This window comes from Lithobates pipiens, unplaced genomic scaffold, assembly GCF_037356315.1.
Source record: "Lithobates pipiens isolate NorthernLeopardFrog02 unplaced genomic scaffold, aLitPip1_a1.2 Scaffold_19, whole genome shotgun sequence".
Classification (NCBI taxonomy): Eukaryota; Metazoa; Chordata; class Amphibia; order Anura; family Ranidae; genus Lithobates; species Lithobates pipiens.
This window is the reverse complement of record NW_027507764.1, coordinates 181727162-181752430: the sequence shown is the minus strand read 5'-3', so window position 1 is coordinate 181752430 and position 25269 is coordinate 181727162. Positions and strand designations below refer to the sequence as shown.

Genomic DNA, 25269 nt, shown 5'->3' with positions numbered 1-25269 from the left:
ACCTCCAGCTCTGCAGCCCTGCAGCTTTCATTGGCCCTCTTATGACTCACCCCCTCCCTTCCTGGCAAACTCTCAAAGGAGTGAGAGAGAGTGAGCTGTTCATGATGTCATAAGCCTAGGCTAATGATCAGACAAGAAACAGGAAGTGGACTGTATAAGGTATTTATTGGCAGAAAAAGAATGTTTTACTATCCAAAGTTAAAACAACAGGGCAGAAGATTTAATAGATGGAAAGTTGAAAAAATGACTGAAGGTCCGCTTTAAATATGATTTTGGTATATTGTAATGCAAGAATGAATCTTACTGTTTAGCTAATCTGAGTCCCTTTTCAGCCAGAGGTTTAACCATATCAGCAAAGATGCTGGCATTCTCCCCACTGGAATTTCCAAGAAGAAACCTTGCATGAATCCCCTACATAACAAAACAATTATGTTAAGAGCTATATAAATATCAGTATTTGTGAAGAAGTTATTAGAATTAAGTAAGCTAAACACAGTGGATGGTGAAGTAATATGCAAAATCTTGACTTGTTATGTAAAAATCCAGTAAAATCTAAAAAACTGCACTATCCTAAAAAAAAATTCAACTAATAAAAAAGGCTGCAATTTGAGAGGGATAAACACAGCAAACAATATAAATAACAAAATAAAACTGCGCCCGTATTGAGTCCAAACAGATCCGGCTGACCTGAAGGTAAATATCATCCAAATTGGGTATTAAACACAATGAATTTGAACCATTACAGAACAAAACGTGTGTTCAAATAGATGGCTGAATAGAAACACCTCTGTGATCCACACTTTGAATGTGAAGAACCACCAACACATGGGAAGCTGCTTACCAGAGGGCCAACCCACACCAGCATTCGGCTATAACCCAGCCACGGCCTCTGACATCTGGATAGAAGGTCCCAGGGATGCCTCTCAGATACTGCAGGGTACTAGGCTTTGTCCATAGAATGTACGGTCTGTGAAATCATACATCATATGGAAAAGAGGGGGACCATAGGGTAATTCCGTAATGCAGGACAATTTATTATAAAAAATATTGGTACTTACAAACATTACTAGATTAGAAGCATGTAAAAAATGCCCATAAAGAGACATTCCTCATTCAAATCAACGCGGTGACATCACTGCACGTCCTCCCAGATGCGTTTTGTCATACGCAGACGTTTTCAATGGGGATAGGGAGATACACTGACTCACCGCATTAAATAGAGCCAAGCCTTGTTCTGGCATACAAGGAAATGGGTAAATGGCGCCATATTAGTTATGGGAACAGCTGCCAATATCACATCAGATTAAAAACGATGCACTCTGGAAAGAAATAAACCTTAATCCAAGCATCCAAATTAGACCAAAACTTAAATTTGATACCATAACGACCCACAATCTGGATAGACCTCCAAATAAAGGAAAAAACAAAAACAAACACTGCATGTCCAGACTAAGAATAAACTTGGAACAAATGACCCCTAGTGGAGACAGTCTGGATTGCAGTTTAAAAAGAATTTTATAATAGTGAAAAACCCAAACAATAAAAAAATATATATATTGAAAGTATATATCCAAAAAATATTGTGTAGTTAATCAGTGAAAATATGTATTGTAAAAAAATAAACCCATACATTTTTTTTATTAAAGTGGACCTAATTCGATAATCTACAAAAAATCCATAAATAATTACTTAGTGTAATGTAATATCCTACCCAGGATAAAAATCAAATCAGAATTACATGAAATATATAATACCGTAAAAGCATCAATATTTTACAAAATATTATTTCTCCGTGATAATTAGTGTTAGGTGATAAATACTAGTAATAATATTGATTAGAAATATATAAAAAATATTAAAAAAAAGAAACAATAAATATATGAATGAAAAAAATTTTTAGGCCCATCCTTGCATGTCAAAAACAGGCATCAAGGCCCACAAATGCGTACCATTAACCCATATCATATAACAAAGTATGCAAAAAACTGTTTCTTAAGGCCATTCCTATATAGCCTAACATTCATCAAGGCATACAGATATAGCAATATCGCCTTATCAAGCATTATTGATGAAAGCGTTTACATCCGTGTCTATATTTAACCCATAGGGTGTATATGATTTTAAACGATGTATCCAAGCCATCTCTAACTTGGAGATTTCTCTCACCAATAAACTGCCCCTTCAGTTTGGCCTAAACTTATCTATACCTAAAGATAGGGTATTAGATGGATCTCTGTTGTGTGCTAGAAGATAGTGTTTAAACACAGAATGGTTTTTGAAACCCATTTTAATATTTGTAATATGCTCGTTAAGATGTGTTTGGAGGGGGTGTTTTGTCCGTCCCACATATTGCAGTCCACAAGGGCACTGCAACATGCATACCACCCCTACAGTATCACATGTAATACATGGTTTGATATTATACTGTTTATGGGTGGCCGTGGACGTAAAAGTAGTAGTCCTTCTTTGAGAACACGAATTCAAAGAACAGACCGACCCTACATCACCTACACTGGTAAAAACCAGTGAGCTGGTCAAAGAAACCCCTAATTTTGGCAGGAGGGTTTAGAACATTAGGGGCCACATGATTACGTAAAGAGGTTATGCCTTTAAAAATCACCCTAGGTTTCTCGGGTAAGATATTTTTCAAGACTACATCATTAGTGGCAATATGCCAGTGCTTATTGATTAAATGTTTGATACCTCTATGCTGTATTGAATACAAGGTAATGAAGGGGACCCCCAAAGTGAATTGATCCCCCCATTAGGCTCCCTTTCGACAAGTCGTTCTTCTCAGTGGCCAAAACAGTCTGCGGAGTGTCTCTAAGGGACTCACTTTGATAACCTTTTTCCAGGAAACAACCTCTCAATACTTCCGCCTGTGCCAAAACTCCTGGGGGATCTGAGCAGTTCCTCCAGAGCCTAAGATACTGGCTCTTAGGCACCGTCCCGAGCCAGCTTTGATGGCAGCTATCAACCAGGATTAATGAATTCTGGTCAGTAGCCTTGAAGAAGGTAGAGGTGACAAATTGGTTTCCTTTAAATCTAAGTAGTGAATCTCAGATTGACTAGCCTCATATTTAAGCTGTATGCCTCTCTGGTTATGATTAAGGGTCACCATAAAATCGACCAAATCACGATGATGGCCATCCCATAGGAGGAGAATGTCATCAATGTACCTAGCCCAAAGGGTAATTTGGGGAACACTCTGAAGATAGATGACATCCTCCTCCCACTTAGCCATAAATAAGTTGGCCAGGCTGGGGCCATATTTAGCCCCCATGGCAACTCCAGTAATTTGTTTGTAAAAACATACATCAAACCAAAAATAGTTTGAAGCTGCAGCAAACCTCAACAGAGACTCAACAGGGTTTATTTTTGACAATACATATTTTCACTGATTAACTACACAATATTTTTTGGATATATACTTTCAATATATATAAAAAAATTTATTGCTTGGGTTTTTCACTTATAAAATTATTTTTAAACTGCAATCCAGACTGTCCCCAATAGGGGTCATTTGATCCAAGTTTATTCTTAGTCTGGGCGTGCGGTATTTGTTTTTGTTTTTTCCTTTAACCACTTAACAACCGGCCCATAGCTGAATGACCACTACAGGGCGGTTGTTTAACTCTGAGAGGCCCTCATATGACGTCCTCCCAGAATTCCGCTCTCGCGTGCCCCCTGGGTCGCGCACTTGAGAGCATCACGGATCACAGTAAACGGCCGCTCGTAGCAGCCGTTTCCCACGTGATTGCTCCATCAAATGATGGAATGATCACTTGTAAACAAACCGGCGTCATGTTATGATGCCGGTTCCTCCCTCCCCTCTCTGTACCGATCGGTACAGCGGAGGGGGAAGAGATCGGTGTCAGCAGCGCTGTGGGCTGCATCTGCAGTGCCCACATCGTTGCTCACCAAAATGTAACCCCTCAATTCCCTGCCAATACTCTGCAATACCCTGCCAATACTCTGCAATACCCGCCAATACCCTGCCAATACTATGCAATACCCTGCCAATACTCTGCAATACCCTGCCAATACTCTGCAATAACCGCCAATACTCTGCAATAACCGCCAATACTATGCAATACCCTGCCAATACTCTGTAGTACCCTGCCAATACTCTGTAGTACCCTGCCAATACTCTGTAGTACCCTGCCAATACTCTGCAATACCCTGCCAATACTCTGCAATACCCTGCCAATACTCTGCAATAACCGCCAATACTCTGCAATAACCGCCAATACTATGCAATACCCTGCCAATACTCTGTAGTACCCTGCCAATACTCTGTAGTACCCTGCCAATACTCTGTAGTACCCTGCCAATACTCTGCAATACCCTGCCAATACTCTGCAATACCCTGCCAATACTTTGCAATACCCTGCCAATACTCTGCAATACCCTGCAATACCCAGACATACTCAGTGATACCCTGCAATACCTAGCCATAGATGTCCCCCCCGCCACCCTCTGGTGCTTCTACCGACTCGCCAATACGATCAAAGCCAGAATCTTTTTTTATTTTTTATTTCAGGCTTCCCAGCTTAGAGGTGAGATGTGGGGTCTTATTGACCCCATATCTCACTGTAAAGAGGACCTGTCATGCCATATTACTATTACAAGGGATGTTTACATCCCTTTTGGAAAATTGCTGCGCAAATACCATGCGAGATAAAAAGTTGCAACGACTACCATTGTATTCTCCAGGGTGTTTGCTAAAAAAACATATATAATGTTTTGGGGTTCTATGTAATTTTCTAGCAAATAAATGATGATTTTTACATGTAGGAAAGAAATGTCAGAATTGTCCTGGGTGCTCCAGAACGCCTGATGGGGCTCCTTGCATGTTGGGCCACTGTATGTGGCCACGCTGTGTAAAAGTCTCACACATGTGGTATTGCCATACTCGGGAGTAATAGCAGAATGTGTTTTGGGGTGTAATTTGTGGTATGCATATGCTGTGTGTGAGAAATAAACTGATAATATGACAATTTTGTGAAAAAAAAAAGTAAAAAAAATCTTGATTTTGCAAAGAATTGTGGGAAAAAATGACAACTTTCCACATACCTTGGAATGTCTTCTTTCCAAAAAAGGGTCATTTGGGGGTATTTGTACTTTTATGGCATGTTAGGGTCTCACGAATTGAAATAGGCCGTCAGTACTTCAGGTGTAATAAATTTTCAGATATCGGCACCATAGCTTGTGGGCTCTATAACTTTCACAAAAACCAAATAATATCCACCAATTTGTACTTATTTTTACAAAAGATATGTAGTGGTAAAAATTTTGGAAAAATTTATGAAGAAAAATTACTAATCTGCTAAATTTTATAACAGAAACAAAGAAAATTTTATTTTTTTACAGAATTTTCGGTCTTTTTTCTTTTATAGCACAAAAAATAAAAAACCCAGCGGTGATTAAATACCACCAAAAGAAAGCTCTATTTGGTTCTTCACATTCAAAGTGTGGATCACAGAGGTGTTTCTATTCAACCATCTATTTGGACACACGTTGTGTTCAGAGACTGTAATGTTTCAAATTCATTGTGTTTAATACCCAATTTGGATGATATTTACCTTCAGGTCAGCCGGATCTGATTGGACTCAATACGGACACAGTTTTTTTTTCTTATTTATATGTAAAAATCCAGCCTGACTCAGACCCTCCCACCTCCCTATCAGTCAATGAGATCTCTTGTAGAGCAATGAGGGGAGAGGGGAGAAGCTAGGCCAACTTTTAAGAGGAAAAGTCAAGAGTTGCATATATTTTCAGCTCACTATATATATATATATATATATATATATATATATATACTGATTCCAACAAGAAGATAAAACTTTACCTGGCAAAATGACAATACAGGCATACCCCACTTTTAAGTACACAATGGGGTTTATTTACTAAAGCTGAAAAGTGCAAAATCAGGCTCACTTCTGCATAGAATCCAATGAGCTTCTAACCCCAGTTTGTTCAATTAAGCTTTTGTAATAAAACCTGGAAGCTCATTGGTTTCTATGCAGAAGTGAACCTGATTTTGCACTTTTCAGCTTTAGTAAAAAAAAAACGCATTGTGTACTTAAAAGTGGGGTATGCCTGTATATTAAGACTTTGTCAATATATATTAATCCTTTTTAACAGTAAAAAAGTGCCAATCCTTTAACTTTTTTAATCACTCATGCCTACATGGCATAATTCTCAAAAACAGATTTAGAATCTGCTGACCATGGCAATTCAGAAACAAATGCATGCTTATGAGTGACTCATTCCCATCATGTCCATTAATCTGCATTAATGATGGCTGAACACCCACCATTTCGGTTTGCAACAGAACGTGTGAACAGGCAAAAAAATTTGTGTGAACACTGTTAAAGTCTATGGGACATGAACGTTAAAAATCAAAAGTGCTAATTTTAGGGGTTAATATGCAAGTTATTGTCATAAAAAGTGTTTGGGGACCTGGGTCCCGCCCCAGGGGACATATATCAATGCAAAAATAAGGGGGACCCCTACACCATTTAAAAAAAAATTGGCACAGGGTTCACCGTAATATTCATACCAGACCTGAAGGGCCTGGTATGGAATTTGGGGGGACCCCCACACAATTATTTTCTTTTTGGTTCTGGGTTCCCCTTAACGACCGCCGCATGCCATTGTACGTCAACACAATGGCATGTACAGGCACAAGCACGTACATGTACGTGCTTGCCTTCCAGTGGGTGGGGGGTCCGATCGAACCCCCTCCCGTTGGATGTGGCGGTCCGGTTCGCTTCGCTTCAGGAGCGATCCGGGATGAGGGGATGGCCGTTGGTTTCTGGCCATCCCCTCTCGATCGCTCCTGGCGAATGAGAAGCTTCCTCCCACTGTGTATTGTATACACAGGCAGGGAGGAAGTGATGTCATTCTCCTCGGGGGCGGTCTTATTGACCGGACTACGAGGAGAGGACACAGTAAGTCTGCACCAAACACTACACTGACACTAACTAACACACAGGCACACAACCCCCCCCCCCCCCGATCGCCCCCCGCCCCCTCCCCCCAGTCACAGTGTCACTGATTGCAGTGATCATTTATTTACTGATCACTGCATTCAGTGTCAGTTGTAAAAGTAAAAAGTGTCAGGGCAGTTAGTGCTAGGTCCAGGGTAGCCCATTACCACCCCCAATAAAGATGTAACCCCCTGATTGCCCTTAGAGTTAACCCTTTCACCCCCTTTGCCAGTGTCACTAAGCGATCATTTTTCTGATCGCTGCATTAGTGTCGCTAGTGTCGCTAGGTAGCTAGTTATTTTTTTAGGTTCACTGCCAGGTTTTTATAGCGCTAGGTACCCTGATATACTACCCAATAATGGTTTTAACCCCCTGATTGCCCCTAGTTAACCCTTTCACCCCCTTTTGCCAGTGTCACTAAGCGATAATTTTTCTGATCGCTGCATTAGTGTCGCTAGGTAGCTAGTTATTTTTTTAGGTTCACCGCCAGGTTTTTATAGCGCTGGGTACCCCGATATACTACTCAATAACGGTTTTAACCCCCTGATTGCCCTTAGAGTTAACCCTTTCACCCCCTTTTGCCAGTGTCACCAAGCGATAATTTTTCTGATCGCTGCATTAGTGTCGCTAGTGTCGCTAGGTAGCTAGTTATTTTTTTAGGTTCACCGCCAGGTTTTTATAGCGCTAGGTACCCCCATATGCTACCCAATAATGGTTTTAACCCCCTGATTGTCCCTAGTTAACCCTTTCACCCCCTTTTGCCAGTGTCACTAAGCGATCATTTTTCTGATCGCTGCATTAGTGTCACTAGTGTCGCTAGGTAGCTAGTTATTTTTTTAGGTTTACCGCCAGGTTTTTATAGCGCTAGGTACCCCCATATACTACCCAATAATGGTTTTAACCCCCTGATTGCCCCTAGTTAACCCTTTCACCAGCGATCACCGTATAAGTGTCACTGGTGACGCTGGTTAGCCAGTTAGTTATTTAGGTTCCCCGTCAGGTTTTTATATAGCGCCAGGGACCCCCATATACTACCTAATAAAAATTTGAACCCCCCTGATTGCCCCTAGTTAACCCTTTCACCAGTGATCACTGTATAAGTGTTACAGGTGACTCTAGTTAGTTAGTTTGCTTTTTATAGCATCAGGGCACCCACCATTTATTACCCAATAAAGGTTTAACCCCCTGATCACCCGGCGGGTGATATCAATTAGGTTTTAGTGTCAGATAGGGTCTGCGTCGCCCCAAGGCAGCGCTAGGCTAGTGCCAGTACCGCTAACACCCACACGCAAAGCATAAACCTCCCGTAGTGGTATAGAATCTGAACAGATCAATATCTGATCCGATCAGATCTATACTAGCAGTTTAGGGTTCCAAAAAAATGCATTGTTAGCGGGATCAGCCCAGATACCTGCTAGCACCTGCGTTTTGCCCCTCCGCCCAGCCCACCCAAGTGCAGTATCGATCGATCGCTGTCACTTACAAAACACTAAACGCATAACTGCAGCGTTCGCAGAGTCAGGCCTGATCCCTGCGATCGCTAACAGTTTTTTTTGGTAGCGTTTTATATTTAAATCCGGAAGGCAGTGCTTGGTTTTCGGGGTCCCGTACGTGGCTAGGCTCCCAAAAAGTCCCCCACATGTGGTATGCCTGTACTCGGGAGAAGCAGCAGAATTTATTTTTGGGTGTAATTTGACTTATGCCCATAGCATGTGTGAGCAATATATCATTTAGTGACAACTTTGTGCAAAAAAAAAAAAATTGTAATATTCCTGCAACTTCTGGCAAAATATAAAATATTTCATGGACTCAACATGCCTCTCAGTAAATATCTTGGGGTGTCTACTTTCCAAAATGGGGTCATTTGGGGGGGTTTTGTGTTATTTTGGCATTTTATGGCCTTCGAAACTGTGATAGGTAGTGAGGAGTGAAATCAAAAATTTGCACCCTTAGAAACCCTGAAGGCAGTGATTGGTTTTCGGGGTGCCGTACGCAGCTAGACTCCCAAAAAGTCCCACATATGTGGTATCCCCGTACTCAGGAGAAGCAGCAGAATATATTTTGGGGTGCAATTCCACATATAACTATGGCATGTGTGAGCAATATATCATTTAGTGACAACTTTTTGTAAACTTTTTTTTTTTTTGTGTCATTATTCAATCACTTGGGACAAAAAAAAAAATATTCAGTGGGCTCAACATGCCCCTCAGAAATTTCCTTGGGGTGTCTACTTTCCAAAATGGAGTCATTTGGGGGGGTTTGTACTGCCCTGCCATTTTAGCACCTCAAGAAATGAGATAGGCAGCCATAAATTAAAAGCTGTGTAAATTCCAGAAAATGTACTCTAGTTTGTAGACACTATAACTTTTGCGCAAACCAATAAATATACGCTTATTGACATTTTTTTTTACTAAAGACATGTGGCTGAATAAATTTTGCCCTAAATGTATGACTAAAATTGAGTTTATTCGATTTTTCTTACAACAAAAAGTAGAAAATATCTTTTTTTCTCAATATTTTCGGTCTTTTTCCATTTATATCGCAAAAAATTTAAATCACAGAGGCAATCAAATACCATCAAAAGAAAGCTCTATTTGTGGGAAGAAAAGGACGCAAATTTCGTTTGGCTACAACATTGCAATTACCAGTTAAAGCAGTGCAGTGCAAAATTGTAAAAAGACCTCTGGTCCTTAGGCTGAAAATTGGTCCGGGGCTGAAGTGGTTAATATTGATACCACACCCAAAGAGCCTGGTAATGGACTGGGGGGATCCCATGCTGTTTTTTTTCAATTACTTTTATCTGTATTGCTGGGACCAGACAATTCATTATAGCCGCAAGTAGTTTTTTAATGACTTTTTCCTTTAGAAATGTAATTTTGTGCAGGGACTGTTCTAAACATGGGAAAAATACGCCACTTTACAGGCATACTATAGACACCCCCCAGGCTACAAAATTTTACGGAATATTTAACTTTTATTCTTTCACTTTAAGCATTATTAAAATCACTGCTCCTGAAAAACTACCGTTTTTAAATTTAAAGGAATATTATCTCCACTATGGAGAGTGCGGTTGCATTAATCCATGGGGGGTTTTGTTAATTTTTCGATTATTAGTGAAGTTTATATGTTCATCGCAGATACTGGTTGACCATCATGTCGCCTGCTGTGTATACAATCATTATCCTTGCCAGTCTACTGATTAGTGCCGGTGGTGATGACTTCTTTTAGTAGCTTTTTAATAGTGCTTTGTAGTATTGTTCTTTTTTTGTTGTCCCTAAACACAATCCACTGTGATACAGCGGTTGCACTATGTGGAGACATTCCGACCATTTAGATGAGAATTAAAAAAGGTGCATGTTTACTATTAGTCAGAACGCTTTAGGCTTTATGTGCAGAGCACTTATGGCATTAATATAATGTTTTTCCCTCATCCAAAATGGCCCCCCATAGCCAGTCACCCACGATTCAGAACGAGGCTTAGTTTTGTGTATATTAAGCTGTGTGTCAGTATGCCACCTGTGCCCCATGACGACGCCAAAGATGTGAAGAAACGCGTCGGGAGGAGCGACGTACTGATGTCACCATGCGCTACGTCCCATTGTTTGTAAGTACGGGCGTGTATATTGTAGCCGGCCGCGTATATTTTTATCTTTTTCCTGTCTTTACGCCTATTTGGCGTTTTGTATTTTTAACATTTAAATTAAAAAAACAAGCGGGTTTTACCTATGGCTATTTTATAGATTTTTTTCTCCAAGCCACGTTTGCATCACCATGCATTAAGTTGCATACAAGCTTCCAGTGGAGGATTTGGTCTGTTGAAGTCCAGACCAGAAGATCCCCCCACAGATGCAGTGATCGATATTGGAACTCCACTGAGGAAAAGGCCATGGCTGTGTGTTAGCCACAGGCATTACTTGTCTGTGCAGCTGGTCACCTTGATTTCTTGGAATTGATCACAAGCCGATATCCTCACTATTTGTTCGAGATTGGAAGTCTGACTGATTGTCATTGGAATCTCTACTTAGGGTCACTGAACACTTATAGAGTTATACCAATTTATTTGTGGGACTTTTTTGAAGTTATATCTAAGCTATCATATACTAATATAGGTATAGAGCGCAACCATCTTAGTTTTTTATTTATATTTGTGTGTATTCCACTTTGTGTTGCAGCTTATTTGTAAGGTTTTTTCCAGCGCAGTTTTTTTCTTATTATTTCACTTTTATTGTTTCACGTTAAACATTATTAAAATCAGTGCTCCTGAAAAAACGTCAGTTTTTAAAACTTTTTTTTGCATTGATACATGTCCCCTGGGGCAGGACCCAGGTCCTCAAACACTTTTTATGACAATACCATGCATATAAGTCTTTAAAATTAGCACTTTAGATTTATTCTATAGACTTTTAAAGGGTGTTTCGCGGCTTTTGAATTTGCTGTGAACAATTGTTCGCTATTTGGCAAACACCGGATGTTTGAGTAGAACTTGCGTAAGACTCGAACTTTGGGCTCATCCCTAACCTGCATTGATCTGCATAGAACAAAAGCAGGCTCAATGTGAGAGTACATAGAAAGGATTTGTTTTTATGTGCCCTGTTCCCAACATAACACTGAGTTGGGGTGCACTGAATAAAAATGCAGCATGTCTAAAAAAAATTTGCAGTGCATGTCATGTCAGGTCACCTACTGTAGCGTAATTTTGTGACATTTCAAAAAAAGAATGGAAAACAGTGTGGTGCTTGGTAACAAAGCATAGCACCACCCATATCCCACACCAGTACGCCTTGTGTTGTATGATGCATAATGCGTGGGGGCTGGTTTGAATGGGCCCTTACTCTTCTAGAAACTAGTAACTTAACCACTTCAATACTGTGCACTTTCACATCCTCCCTACCCAGGCCAATTTTCAGCTTTCATGACTGTTGCACTTTAAATGACAACATGGTCATGCAACACTGTACTTATATGAAATTTGTATAGTTTTTTTTCCAAACAAATAGAGCTTTCTTTAACTGGCATTTAATTACCACCGTATTTTTTTATTTTTTGCTACATGAAAGAAAAAATACCAAAAAGTTTGAAAAAAAAATGGGTTTCTTCCTTTCTGTCATAAAAATTTGCAAATAAATCATCTTTCTTCATACAATTAGGCCAAACTGTATTCTGTATTCTGAAAGTAACCCAAATCAGTGTTTATTATTTAGTCTGTAGGTAAGTTAGTGAGTCCACAAACAATTGTATATAAAGATGATGCACAAGAAAGCCCTCAGTTTGCAGAAGACAAGCAGACTAAGGACATGGATTACTGGAACCATGTCCTGTGGGCTGATGAGACCAAGATAAACGTATTTGATTCAGATGGAGTAAAACATGTGTGGTGGCAAGGTGAGGTGAGGAGTACAAAGAAAAGCATGTCTTGCGTATTGTCAAGCAGCTGCCAACACTGGGGAGCTACAGTTCATTGAGGGAACCATGAATGCCAATATGTACTGTGACATACTGAAACAGAGCATGATCCCCTCCCTTCAGAGACTGGGCTGCAGGGCAGTATTCCAACATAACGACCCCAAACACACCTCCAAGACTAACACTGCCTTGCTAAAGATGCTGAGGGTAAAGGTGATGGACTGGCCAAGCGTGTTCCCAGACCTAAACCCTATTAGGCATCTGTGGGGCATCGTCAAACGGAAGGTGGAGGAGCGCTAGATCTCTAACATCTACCAGCTCCATGATGTCATCATGGAGTAATGGAAGGGGACTCCAGTGGCAACCGTGAAGCTCTGGTGGACTCCATGCCCAAGAGGGTTAAGGCAATGCTGCAATGCTGGAAAATAATGGTGGCTACACAAAATATTGACACTTTGCTCCCAATTTGGACATTTTCATTTAGGGGTGTACTGACTTTTGTTGGCAGTTTAGACATTAATGGCTGTCTGTTGAGTTACTCTGAGGGGACAGCAAATTTACACTGTTATACAAGCTGTACATTGTAGCAAAGTGTAATTTCTTCAGTGTTGTCACATGAAAAGATATAATAAAATAATTACAAAAATGTGAGGGGTGCACTCATTTTTGTGATATAGTGTGTGTGTGTGTATATATATATATATATATATATATATATATATATATATATATATATATATATATATATAAAATATGAAAATTGTACTGATGGTAGACAGCCCAATGTATTTAGTAAGGGGCATGGCAAATTTTTTGAAGTCCCAAATTTTTGGAAAAATTAAGAATTTTTTTTAAAAATCGTTTTTTTTTTGACAATCTTTTATTTTTTTTACATTTACTGTCACCAGTGCAGTACAGTATCATCATATAACATGTGTGGTGGTGATCAGGGACACTGGTGACAATATGTAAATAAAAAATAAATTCTTTTTTTTCGTACTTTTTTTTTTTTTAACACACTGTGACCAGAGCAATAAAGTGTTACTATAGTAACACTTTACTACTCTGGGGAAGTGATCAGGATAGTTTTTTTTATACACATCATTATTGCTTATACCAATGAATTTCGCTAGTATAGGCAACCATTTTTTACTGAATGAAATCGATTCAATCATTGTATATTGTTGTCATTACCCACAGCTAATCACAGATGGGCTGTAATTGACCTTGTCTGTACCATGTGGTCACTGTGACAAACACAATTGTACACAGTGAATGGCATGAAAAGAAGGCATCCAATGTTTACAATTCTCATGTGATCTGCTGTGATTGGTCACAGAGATCACATTGTACCAGGCAGCAAGACAGTACAGTGATCAGTCGGAACCACAGACGGTAACAGATCGTGTCACAGCGTGGCCTCACAGCCCAGCGTAAGGAGCATTGCAGAAGGACGTCATATGACATCCACCTGGAACAACGAATGCCGCACTGAGTCATCATTTGACAACAGACTGGGTGGGAAATGCTTAAACACATATGAGATAAAGTGGTTCACTCTGTTACCTGTGTTATTCCAGCAATCTTAAAGAAGCTAAGTGCAAGAAAAAAGTTCCAGTCATGCACTGGCGAATCCACACCTCGATGCCGGCAATAAATGCTCATCAGATCCTCATAGGGTGGTATTCCTAACAAATAAAGAACACATGCAGCTGTTTAGGATTACAGCTCACTTTTCACTTTTCACACAAGAACAGAAAAAAAAGATGTGCATTTGATTGGGAGTCCGGGATTGGTAACCAGCCTGTAATATAAATTATAATTTAGCCGACTTTAATATTTATATCACTTTAAACACTTCTGTCACCAGGTCCTTATACACGCTCATCAGGAATCTCAGGTAAAAAGTCACAGCAGTTCACAAATATAAAAGGTCCTTTATATTAAATCAAAATGCTTACCATTGTGTGCACAATATACAGTACATATCTGCAGCTCAACATAGAAGTATGTTAGCAGATATGGGGTAAGGAATTTTTTTGTACTCACCATAAATTATTTTCTCCACTGGGGGACACATATTATTGTTTTTTTTGTAGTTGATGTCCAGTTACAAAGTTAAGGTGTTTTCTTAGGGAACGTTTTATTATTATTATTATTATTATTAATTACGGGTATCTATATAGAGCCAACAATTTCAGCAGTGCTTCACATATATTGTACATTTACATCAGTCCCTGCCCTCAAGGGGCTTACACTCTAACATCCCCAATTCACACATACACTCACACATTAGGACCAATTTAGAAAGGATTCAAAACTACCAGCATGTTCTCAGAGCATGGGAGGAAACTGGAATACACAGAAGAAACTCATAGAAGCATAGGGAAATGTGCAAACTCCATGTAGATAGTGTCCTAACCTTAAAGTGGTTCTAAAGCCAGAGTTCTTTTTTTTTTCCCTTAATGGTTTACCTGCTTAAAGGTAAAAAGCCTTCCATTAGTTGATCCCCCCCCCCCCCCACCTATATACTTACCTGTATCGATCCATTGCTGTGCCCATCTGAAGCAGCTCTGGTTCTCTCTCTCCCCTCCAACAGGCTCAGATACAGCAGCATTGGCCATTAGCTTCTGCTGCTGTCAATAAAATGCTTTGAGGGGGGAGCGGGGGTGGGGCTGAGCTGCGCTGTATGTTAAAATAGACAAACACAGTCTGGCTCAGCAGCTTCCTATTGGTGTGCGCAGGGAAGAGGAAGAGCCGACAGCACCAGCGGGGACCCCAGAAGAGGAGGGTCAGAGCTGCTCTGTGCTATAACATGTGTGCTATTTAAAAATATATATATATATACACAGCATTTCATATACCATATATATATATATATATATATATATATATATATATATATATATATATATATATATATAATGTCATATACCCTGTCAGGCTGTAATTTTAGTATTCAGGTGGGCATCTTGGGGGAGGCAGTAAAATTACGGCTCAGCTGCCTGTTTTTACCACCACCAATATGAAAGAGCCCAACAGTTCAATCAATCCCTGTGTTGCCTCCTGGAAAGTATTCACATGAAAAAATTTCAGCTTGTAGCACTATTGCACTTTGTTTTTTTTTTCTTTTTGATAGCAAGTGAAAATATACCAACATTTTTGAAAAAAAAATTTTTTCTTAGGTTCTGTTATAAAATGTTGCAAATACGTAATTCTTCTTCTTCATTGATGTGCGCTGATGAGGCTGCACTGGTGAATCTGAACTGATGGGCACTGTTTGGCACTAATGGGGCTTCACTGATAATCAGGACACTGATTATCCATGTAAACAATGTGCTGACAGGCTTGCCGGTTAACGGCTCTCCTTTCCTCATATAGACACAACATGGGGGGAAAAAACTGCAGATAACCGGAAAGTCTGTTTAAATGTGATCAACTGTGATTGGTGATGATCACAGATGATCACATGGTAGAGGGCTGCTGTTGTTGGCCCTTTACTGAGATCTACGTTCAGCTGAGTGCCAAGGGGGGCATGCAAGAGGTGGGGTTCTGAGGGGCCATCCATGGATGGCCTCCCAGAACTAGAAGCCCACACTGTAGCCATCTTTTGGCTGTAGTGTGGGTGGGAAGTAGTTAAAAAAAAAAGATATGTCCTTACAAAATACGGATAAGAATCTAGCACATTGCAATTACACTGCTCACCTGAGCAGGTATGATATCACCACTAAGCTCTTGCCGAAGCAATTCATCACAAAGGATGTTGTCCAAGGGCACAGGAGTAGCAGTGCACTGGTGCTCTGGTGTTTAAGAAGGCTAACGATTGCAATCCAAAAAGGTGCCACCTTCACTTACTATTCTCATTAATCACATGATCCTTACAAGTAAACCCAGGCATTATTGCTTAAGGCTCGGTTCATACCTAATGCTGATGCGGCTCCCAGCAGGGGTTGTGTGCATCCCCATTCACCGTTTCAGGTCCAATTTCAGACAGAATTTTGGGCTGAATTCGGACCCGAAACAGACCAAAACACGCACAGGTCTCCTGTGCAAATTCGTACCAGAGCCACATCGGAGATATGTGAACCAGCTCCATAGAGAGCCGGTCACATTCTCCTGTTATTGCAAATGGGATGTTGAGATCCCCCATCCCATTCACAATAGTGTGAACCCGGCCTAAAAATTAACAGGACTCCCCTCACATTTATAAAATAAAATACAATAATTTTTAAATATTCAAATATGTCATGTCATGTCTTATGTCATGGTGTATGTTCATAACAGACACTGCATTGTAATGCAGCAACTTGTGTGTGGTGTGGTCTGGCTGAGATCAGTGCAGCAATGATGTTTCTTTGTTTTTTTAAAGGAACTTTATTGAGATGTCACACAGACAAGTTCGCTTACTGGCCGCGCACTGTAAAGCAGTGGAGTGTCTCGCACTACACTGCTCTGAAAAAGGGTATTGCATGTAGGTACATGATGTCACATTACTGCTGTAATTTGATCACTTCAATAAACATTTGGAAATTATTATGAAGATCCATGGTGTGCTGGTGAAATATGCATCGATCTGTGCTTATGTTTGGTCTGTTTTTTTAAGTATTGGAACCACAGGCAGACAAGCAACTCGCATTTTTAAAGGTGTTCAGCAATGGTAACCCCCATAATTCTGTCCGTTCAGGTTGCCTTTAATTCATACCTTCAATATCGCCAATGGATTTGTCACCACCATAAATGGGTTCTTCGTGAGGCCAAAAATAACCGATAAGAAAGTAAGCCAAGTCCGATATAGGATTTCCAATTGTGGACAGTTCCCAGTCCAGGACAGCAATCGCACGAGCCTAAAAGACAGTAAAGTTTGCTTTTAAACACCAAGAAACAAGCTAGAAAACCATTAGGGCTCATTAACACTTGCTTCGGCTTGGACACACATTAAATCACCCACTGTACCGCTTCAACATGCTTTTATGATGCATTTTTTGATGCTTTAGTGTTGCTTCGATGAAGCTTTGGTGATGCTTCAGTGAAGCTTCGGTAAAGCTTTAGTGATTCTTCGGTGATCTTTGTTGAAGCTTCGCAGATGCCCTGTGTGTGTGTGTGTGTGTTTGTGTATGTGTGTCTATCTATCTATCTATCTATCTATCTATCTATCTATCTATCTATCTATCTATCTATCTATCTATCGCAAGCTTTGCCATAGACTTCTTTGGCGGCTTTGAAGCACCAATAAAGCTACGTGGGGCAGAATTTTTGAAGAAAAAGCAAGGTGTAAACAGGATTGTAAGCTAATCATTTTATTTGAGTACAGGAGTTTGGCCTGGTGTTCAGAGAGCTTTAACGAAGCATGTTCGAAGCCATATTTTGAGTGTAATAGTGTAATCTAGCCCTTATGCCCTGTACACACAATCAGAAATTCTGTCAGAAAAAACGTGGATGTTTTTTTTTGACGGAATTCCACTCAAGCTTGCCTTGCATACACACGGTCACACAAAAGTTCTCTAAACTTTCGACCGTCAAAAACACAGTGACGTACAACATTACAACAAGCCGAGAAAATTAAGTTCAATGCTTCCGAGCATGCGTAGGAATTTTGAGCGTTGGAATTGCTACAGACGATCGGAATTTCCGATCAGAACTTTATCCGATCGAAAAATAGAGAACCTGCTCTCAATCTTTTGCTGGAGGGAATTCGGCCAGCAAAAGTCAGATGGAGCATACACATGGTCGCATTTTCCAACCAAAAGCTCTCATCAGTCTTTTGCTGGCCAAATTTCCAATCGTGTGTACGGGGCTTTACACAGTAAATGTGATGTTTGTAGTCTGCACACAGCTAAACATATGTGTAAATATATATATATATATATATATATATATATATATATATATATATATATATATATATATATATATATATATATATATATATATATATATATATATATATATATATATATATATATTTATATATTATTTATTAATTAATATTTTCCTATATATAAAAATGTCTGTTTAGTTACGAATATATCTGCTGCAGGGAATATATCAGGAAATAATAATTCCATAGGAGGCTCGGACAGGGTGCCATCCTATGATCCCCACGCCAGCTCCAAAGTCCTCGGAAATGTCTATTTATGAAGCTACAGTATCTCACATTTTTGTAAATATTTTATTACATCTTTTCATGTGACAACCCTGAAGAAATTACACTTTTCTACAATGTAAAGCAATGACAGTACAGCTTGTATACCAGTGTAAATTTGCTGTCCCCTCAAAATAACTCAACACACAGCCATTCATTTCTAAACCGCTGGCAACAAAAGTGAGTCCACGCCTAAGGCCCCTTTCACACATGCGGACAGTATGTCCGTATTTCATCCATCCGTTTGCGGATGAAATACGGATATACATGCATCCCTATGGGATAGCGGGTGTCTGCGGATGCACATCTGCAGACACCCGCTATTGTCCGCCTCCGCTATTGTCCGATTCTGCAGACGGAGGAAAATCCTATTTTTCTATCCGTCTGCAGAGCGGATCGGATGAACACGGACAGACGGTCCGTGCTCATCCGATCCCCATAGAGGAGAGCGGAGAGCTGACAGGGCGGTCCCTGCACAGTGTGCGGAGACCGCCCTGCCCGCTGCCGGCTCAGCGGGGACAGCGGAGCGATCCCCGCTGAGCAAGCGGATCATCACCGGGTGGATCATTACTGATCCGCCCCGTGTGAAAGGGGCCTAAGTGAAAATGTCTAAGTTGGGTCCAAAGTGTTAATATTTTGTGTGGCCACCATTTTTTTCCAGCACTGCCTTAACCCTCTTGAGCGTGGCGTTCACCAGAGCTTCACAGGTTGCCAATGGAGTCCTCTTCCACTCCTCCATGACGACATCACGGAGATGGTGAATGTTAGAGACCTTGCGCTACTCCACCTTCTGTTTGAGGATGCCCCACAGATGCCTAATAAGGTTTAGGTCTGGAGACATGCTTGGCCAGTCCATCACCTTTACCCCCAGCTTCTTTAGCAAGGCAGTTGTCTTCTTGGAGGTGTGTTTTGGGTTATTATCATGCTGTAATACTGTCCTGCTGTCCAGTCTCCGAAGGGAGGGGATCATGCTCTGCTTCAGTATGTCACAGTACATGTTGGCATTCATGATTCCCATAGTTGCCAACATTGTAAAAAAAAATTCGGGACGCTTTTTCGGCAGTAGGTGGAGTCATGGTATAATTAGGGGGCGGGGCAGGCGTTTCTAGGTGTGGCATAGAAAATTGTAAAAATATGGCGCGCATAGCACGTCGTGGCGAAAAATGGGCGTGGTTTATGTAAAATGGTGGGCGTGGCTTACACGGGGCGTGGCTCAGAGGGGTGTGGTTAGAGTCTGAGATGAATGCGGGATGGAGAGGGAAAGGAGGGGGATGGGGAGAGGGAAAGGAGGGGGATGGGGAGAGGGAAAGGAGGAGGGGGAGAGGGAAAGGAGGGACAGCAGCCCCCCGATCCTACACCACAATAGCAATATGTGTTTTCCAGAGTTTGAGAATCAGCAGATAAAGATACTCCAAATACCTGGTGTTGGCGCTTCAATCATCCCGGCGCCATGATTGTTATGGTGTCAGGATGATTGAAGCACATTATTTCTATTATTACATTGTAATATAAAATGAAATCATTCAACTCACCATAATGCAGAATCAGTGGGAGCCCTGAGCGCGTCACTAGCCACGTTGCCTGCCACCAGGTGCCGTCAGGTGTCCCAAGCGGAGTCTGTCTTTACATCAGGTGCCCCATCAGAGGTACCTTCCTCACATCTGTGTCCATCAGCGGTGCCCCTCCTTACATCTGGTGCCCCTCTGACATCCACAGACCGCCCCCCCCACATCCACAGACTGCTCCCCCACATCCTGCACATACCACTGGCCCCCGACATCCACAGACTGGCCCCCGACATCCACAGACTGGCCCCCCACATGCCACTGGCCCTGACATTTACAGACTGGCCCCCGACATTCACAGACTGGCCCCCGACATCCACAGACTGGCCCCCGACATACCACTGGCCCCCACATACATCCACATACCATGACTGGCCCTCGAAATCCTACTGGCCCCCGCCTCGACATCCACATTGACAGACTGACCCCCGACATGCCGCCGTTACCGCGCAGAGACATTTAACTGTGGTGCCGCCCACCGCACTTTACACTGACACAAACACACACTGGCAGCGGGGATGGGCGGCGCCACAGGTATAGACCAACTTCTGGTCTTCTTAAAATGGAGGCCGGCGGCAAAAACCCGGGAAATTGATTTCCTGGGACAAACTGAATTTCCCGGGACATTTCACGGGACAAAATTAATTCAGCACAAATGTCCTAATCCCGGGAATGTCCCGGGAAATTCGGGACAGTTGGCAACTATGGATTCCCTCAATGAACTGTAGCTCCCTGGTTCCGGCAGTACTCATGTAGCCTCAGATCATGACACTCCCACCACCATAATGCTTAAATCTAGGCAAGACACACTTATCTTTACACTCCTCATCTGGTTACAGCCACACACTTGACACTATCTGAACCAAATAAGTTTATCTTGGTCTCATCAGACCACAGGATCTGGTAATCCATGCCCTTAGTCTGCTTGTCTTCGGGGCATTCTTTAACCACTTCTCGCCCAAGGTACATCATGTGATATCATGGAGTTTATGTGGGGATATCTGAATGATGCCTGCAGGTACAGACATCATCCAGATATCATTTTTTTTTCAGCTGGCGATTTCCTGCACCCTAAGAACAATCATAGTGGCATTTCAGCCACCTGAACGTTCTTGTGCCCCCCCCGGTGCTTCTACTTCTGGCAGTGACCAATTTATTTCCCGGCTCACCAATTGCACGGGCGAGCCCCAAAACTAATCAGTTACCACCAGAAGTTGAGCATAGAGATTTCTGGTGACCAGATGGTTCCCAGTCATCTCTATGACCATCGAAGGCCTGGACGCAACGTTATGACATCACGTCAGGGCTGGCGGAAGTAAACAATGCCAGGGACGTGGCTGGAAAAGCAGAGACAGTTTATTTTTATTTTTTTATATCAGTCTTTCCAGCCTGAAGGAGAGATGTGGGGTCTTATAGACCCCACATTTCTCCATAAAGTAGGACCTGTCACGCAGTATTCCTATTACATTCCTTGTAATAGGAATGAAAGTGATCAAAATTTTTTTTTTAAGAGAAAGTGTAAAAATAAAAATATAAAAGTAAAATGTAAAGCACCCCCTGGGGCGTGGCTTGGACGAGCTCAATGGCGGACCCAAAACTCGAGAGCTCCGGCACCTCAGGCTATCTCACATCAGCATTCCGAGGTACAATCGTATCATTTACCCCCTAATGATGGGTACGGCTTCCCGGAACTCCTCGGCTTCACGGTCCCGCTCCCCATGCAAACATACAGGCGGGCAGAGCCATATCATCCCCGAGATGTTCCGCTCGCAGAGGGGGAACATGGAGCCATCCCGTCAGGGTGCCTCACAGGCCTCACTGACACATCCTCCCCCGCAGGCAACTATTGTCCTGTCAGAGACTTCTCATCATACAGCTTCCCCTGAACACAGGCCCAGTGGCTCTCAGCGATCAGGGGACACATCCTCACCACAAATCAGCATGCAGAGGATCTGTGTCTGATTGCCTCAGACATAAAAGACACCCTGTCGGCAGACATTGCAGAGCTGCGATTAGACATTAGGGCTCTCTCCGATCGTGTGCAGACTGTGGAGAAAATGTCTGACCAACACGACATTGTGCTGCGCAAAACAAACAGGAAGATAGATGGGCACACCTTACAACTTAGGGAGATGCAAAGAAGCATGGAGGATTTGGACAACAGGGGGAGACGCCATAACCTCAGGGTCAGAGGCCTCCCTGAGTCCGTAGAAGGTGAGCACATCTCCTCAGCCGTGGTTTCCATCTTTAACAGTATGCTAGACAGACCCCCACAGACGGCTATCAATATGGAAAAGATTCACCGTGCCCTGCGGCCTAGAGGGAGAGACACTGACATAGTATGTTGCCTGGTGGATTTCCAGCTCAAAGAAAGCATCTTAAGAAACGCCAGAACCATGTCGCCAATTACGTACAAATCAGCCCCTGTTCAAATCTTTCAAGACCTCTCAGGAATCACACTACAACAATGCAGAGACCTGAGGCCTCTATTAGAGGCGCTGAAAACCAGAGGTATTGTTTCATAAGTGGAGGTTCCCATTCTGCCTCACTGTATCTCATCAAGGCCGCACTGCACACCTTAAAATGCCAGAGGACTTACCCAACTTTTGTGCAACACTGGACATCTCAGAGATTGCAGTCCCCAACTGGTATGCCAATTTTCGCCCACTAGCCTACAAAGCGACCAAACATCTACCGGAGAGGATGGAAACCCAAGATTCCGGACACCGCAGGAGAAGATCACCCTCAAACTTCAGAGGACGCCGCTACAGTGACAACGCTTCCAGGGACATCAGCCCTTCTACCTCTCCGTTAGCTAGGAGGGATCACTGAGAGCCACGGTTACCTTGAATAGAAAGCCCCGTACACACGAGCGGACTTTTCGACATCCAAACTCCGACGGACTGAGTCCGTCAGACTATCCGATCGTGTGTGGGCTGCAACAGACTTTAGCTTTGCTAAAGTCTGACGGACTTTAGAAATGAAGCATGCTTCAAATTTTCCCGACGGAACTCCGCCGGACCCGGTCCCCTTCGAAAAATTCGCTCGTGTGTGTGCTACTCTGACGGACTAAAACCGACGCTAGGGCAGCTATTGGCTACTGTCTATGAACTTCCTACGTCGAATCCAGTCGTACGTCATCACGTTCGACTCCGTCGGAGTTTGGTGTGATGGTGTGTGGTCAAGTCCGTTCGGTCGAAAAGTCCGCCAGAACTCCGTCGGAACTCTGTCGGAACTCCGGCGGAACTCCTTTGGAGGTCTGTCAGACTTAATCCCTCTCGTGTGTACGGGGCAGAAGTGTTTGATTTCCTATCTGCCCGGAGCCTAACTCCTTTCCTAGGAACTCAGACACAAACGTTTCTTCACGGAGGACACACATTGCTATACCACCTCCCAGGGTCTTATGTGTACTTTAGCCTGCATTGCTAATAATCGTCATTTTCCTCATGTGAATGTTGGCAAATACTATAAACTACACTTCCCTGATTGCCCCTGATAGGGGCGAAACTCTACTGAATACAACCCCAAGAGGACACTGTGAGGTTTGTCTGCGTTGCTTCGCCAACCTCGGAGTGATCTCTGGTAACGTTTGGATGGGTGGACATGGCTAACGCAACACGCAACATGCCTTTCCTGACATCACATATTTTGGAGTTGTGGCGGCACTTCTCTCTCGGGCACGAACTTTGAACTAGTAAATTCCATTTAACATGTATGCAGAGGGATAGTACAACCGACTGCTCGGAGTAGTTGTGGGGGCCACCTTTTCTGATGACTGCTATATACAAGTGCTTACTCCACACATTTTATACTGGCCACAACCCCCTTCTGGCAAGTTTCTGTCACAACCAGCTCCCCCTGAGTGTGGCCTAAACGGACACCATTAACTTGTCCCCAGTGGACTGAATGCGCCAACCGCCTCAATATCTAGTTGTGACACATGTCCTTAGTGGAGCTTAGCTGAACGATTGATGATTAGTGGCCTAGTTAACCACCCTTAGCTCTACGCACTATACCTCCTTTTTTTTTTCCCATACTGCTGGATGGTGGTCCATTACAATGTGTGTCCTCATTATTGTGATCTTAAATAAGTTCATTACACCAGTTTTCGTTGTCATAGCACTCCTGTTCACCACGCACGCGGCTTCTACCCAGTGGGGTAGGAGTGCTGTTATACACTGACTAGCGGGTTATGTCAACCAGTGTATAATATAGTTTGATAAACATGTGGTTTACTTTATTTACCTTGTATGTGGTGCAGTTTAACTTGGTTGATGCTATGATTCTTGCCCTTGACTTTCTATAGTGAAGGAATTTACCGATATGAGGGGCACATGGGGAGTCCCCTGACCGCACGGTCTATTATAGCCTATTACACACGTTGGTTTATTATGCTACCATGAGGAGCGCCCACATAAGGTTACCCAACCCAGGGATCTACCACACAATGACGGGCCTTAGGCCCCATAACATATCTTTTAGGGGATCAATTTTAATTCCTACATACACAGATTATACCCGATTAAATTTCACGTATCTTCTGAATCCTGGGGTGCCGAGTCACCAATCCATCTCTTACTCTACTTTCCGTCCGCAGAGGGTATTGTACTCACCAACCCCCACGTCCGGGTGGCCTGAAGGGATCCCAGCCTATTTTGGTGTGGGACCCCTTTAGCCACTTGACATCCTATATTGTATATATCCTATATTGTACTAAACCACCTCAGACGGTGGTAAATATTTTCACCTTGTGAGTATTATTTCCTCTTCTGCACGCTATCTTCCTTTATAGCCCTTCGCCCATTACTTAAGCGCCTCCACACCTCAGTCCCCATTCCCTTTTCCTTACCTCCCCCCTTCCCAACATGACGGACGTTACATCTTCTAACTGCCCTTCCTCGTCTCATGCTAGTACGCACAGCACCACTAACCTTTACTCACTCAATCTTAGAGGCCTCAATACGCCCGAAAAGAGAGCTCAAATGCTATATACCTTACGCAAGGCTAAGGCTCACATAGCTCTCATACAGGAAACACACTTTAGGACAGTTGCGGTTCCCAAGCTCCATAACAACCATTACCCGACGGTTTATCATGCGACAAATGCCCAAGCAAAATCTAAAGGGGTCTCGATATTGATTTAGAAAGATTGCCCCATTACCAT

The 25269-nt window shown here is 42.4% G+C and overlaps 1 protein-coding gene across 4 annotated transcripts in view; it reads right to left on the bottom strand.

Moving 5' to 3' along the window:
* LOC143996476 (acyl-CoA dehydrogenase family member 11-like) overlaps positions 1-25269 on the bottom strand; it is a 116333-nt gene that overhangs the window by 30709 nt on the left and 60355 nt on the right. For 3 of the 4 annotated variants that reach the window (XM_077491538.1, XM_077491535.1, XM_077491537.1), the window contains 3 exons: positions 17101-17242; positions 13965-14086; positions 305-411 (listed from right to left, as the gene is read on the bottom strand). In XM_077491538.1, coding sequence (XP_077347664.1) covers positions 305-411; positions 13965-14086; positions 17101-17242 — 371 coding nt within the window. The remainder of the gene's footprint in view (positions 1-304; positions 412-13964; positions 14087-17100; positions 17243-25269) is intronic. The other variant, XM_077491536.1, reaches the window with a different exon arrangement.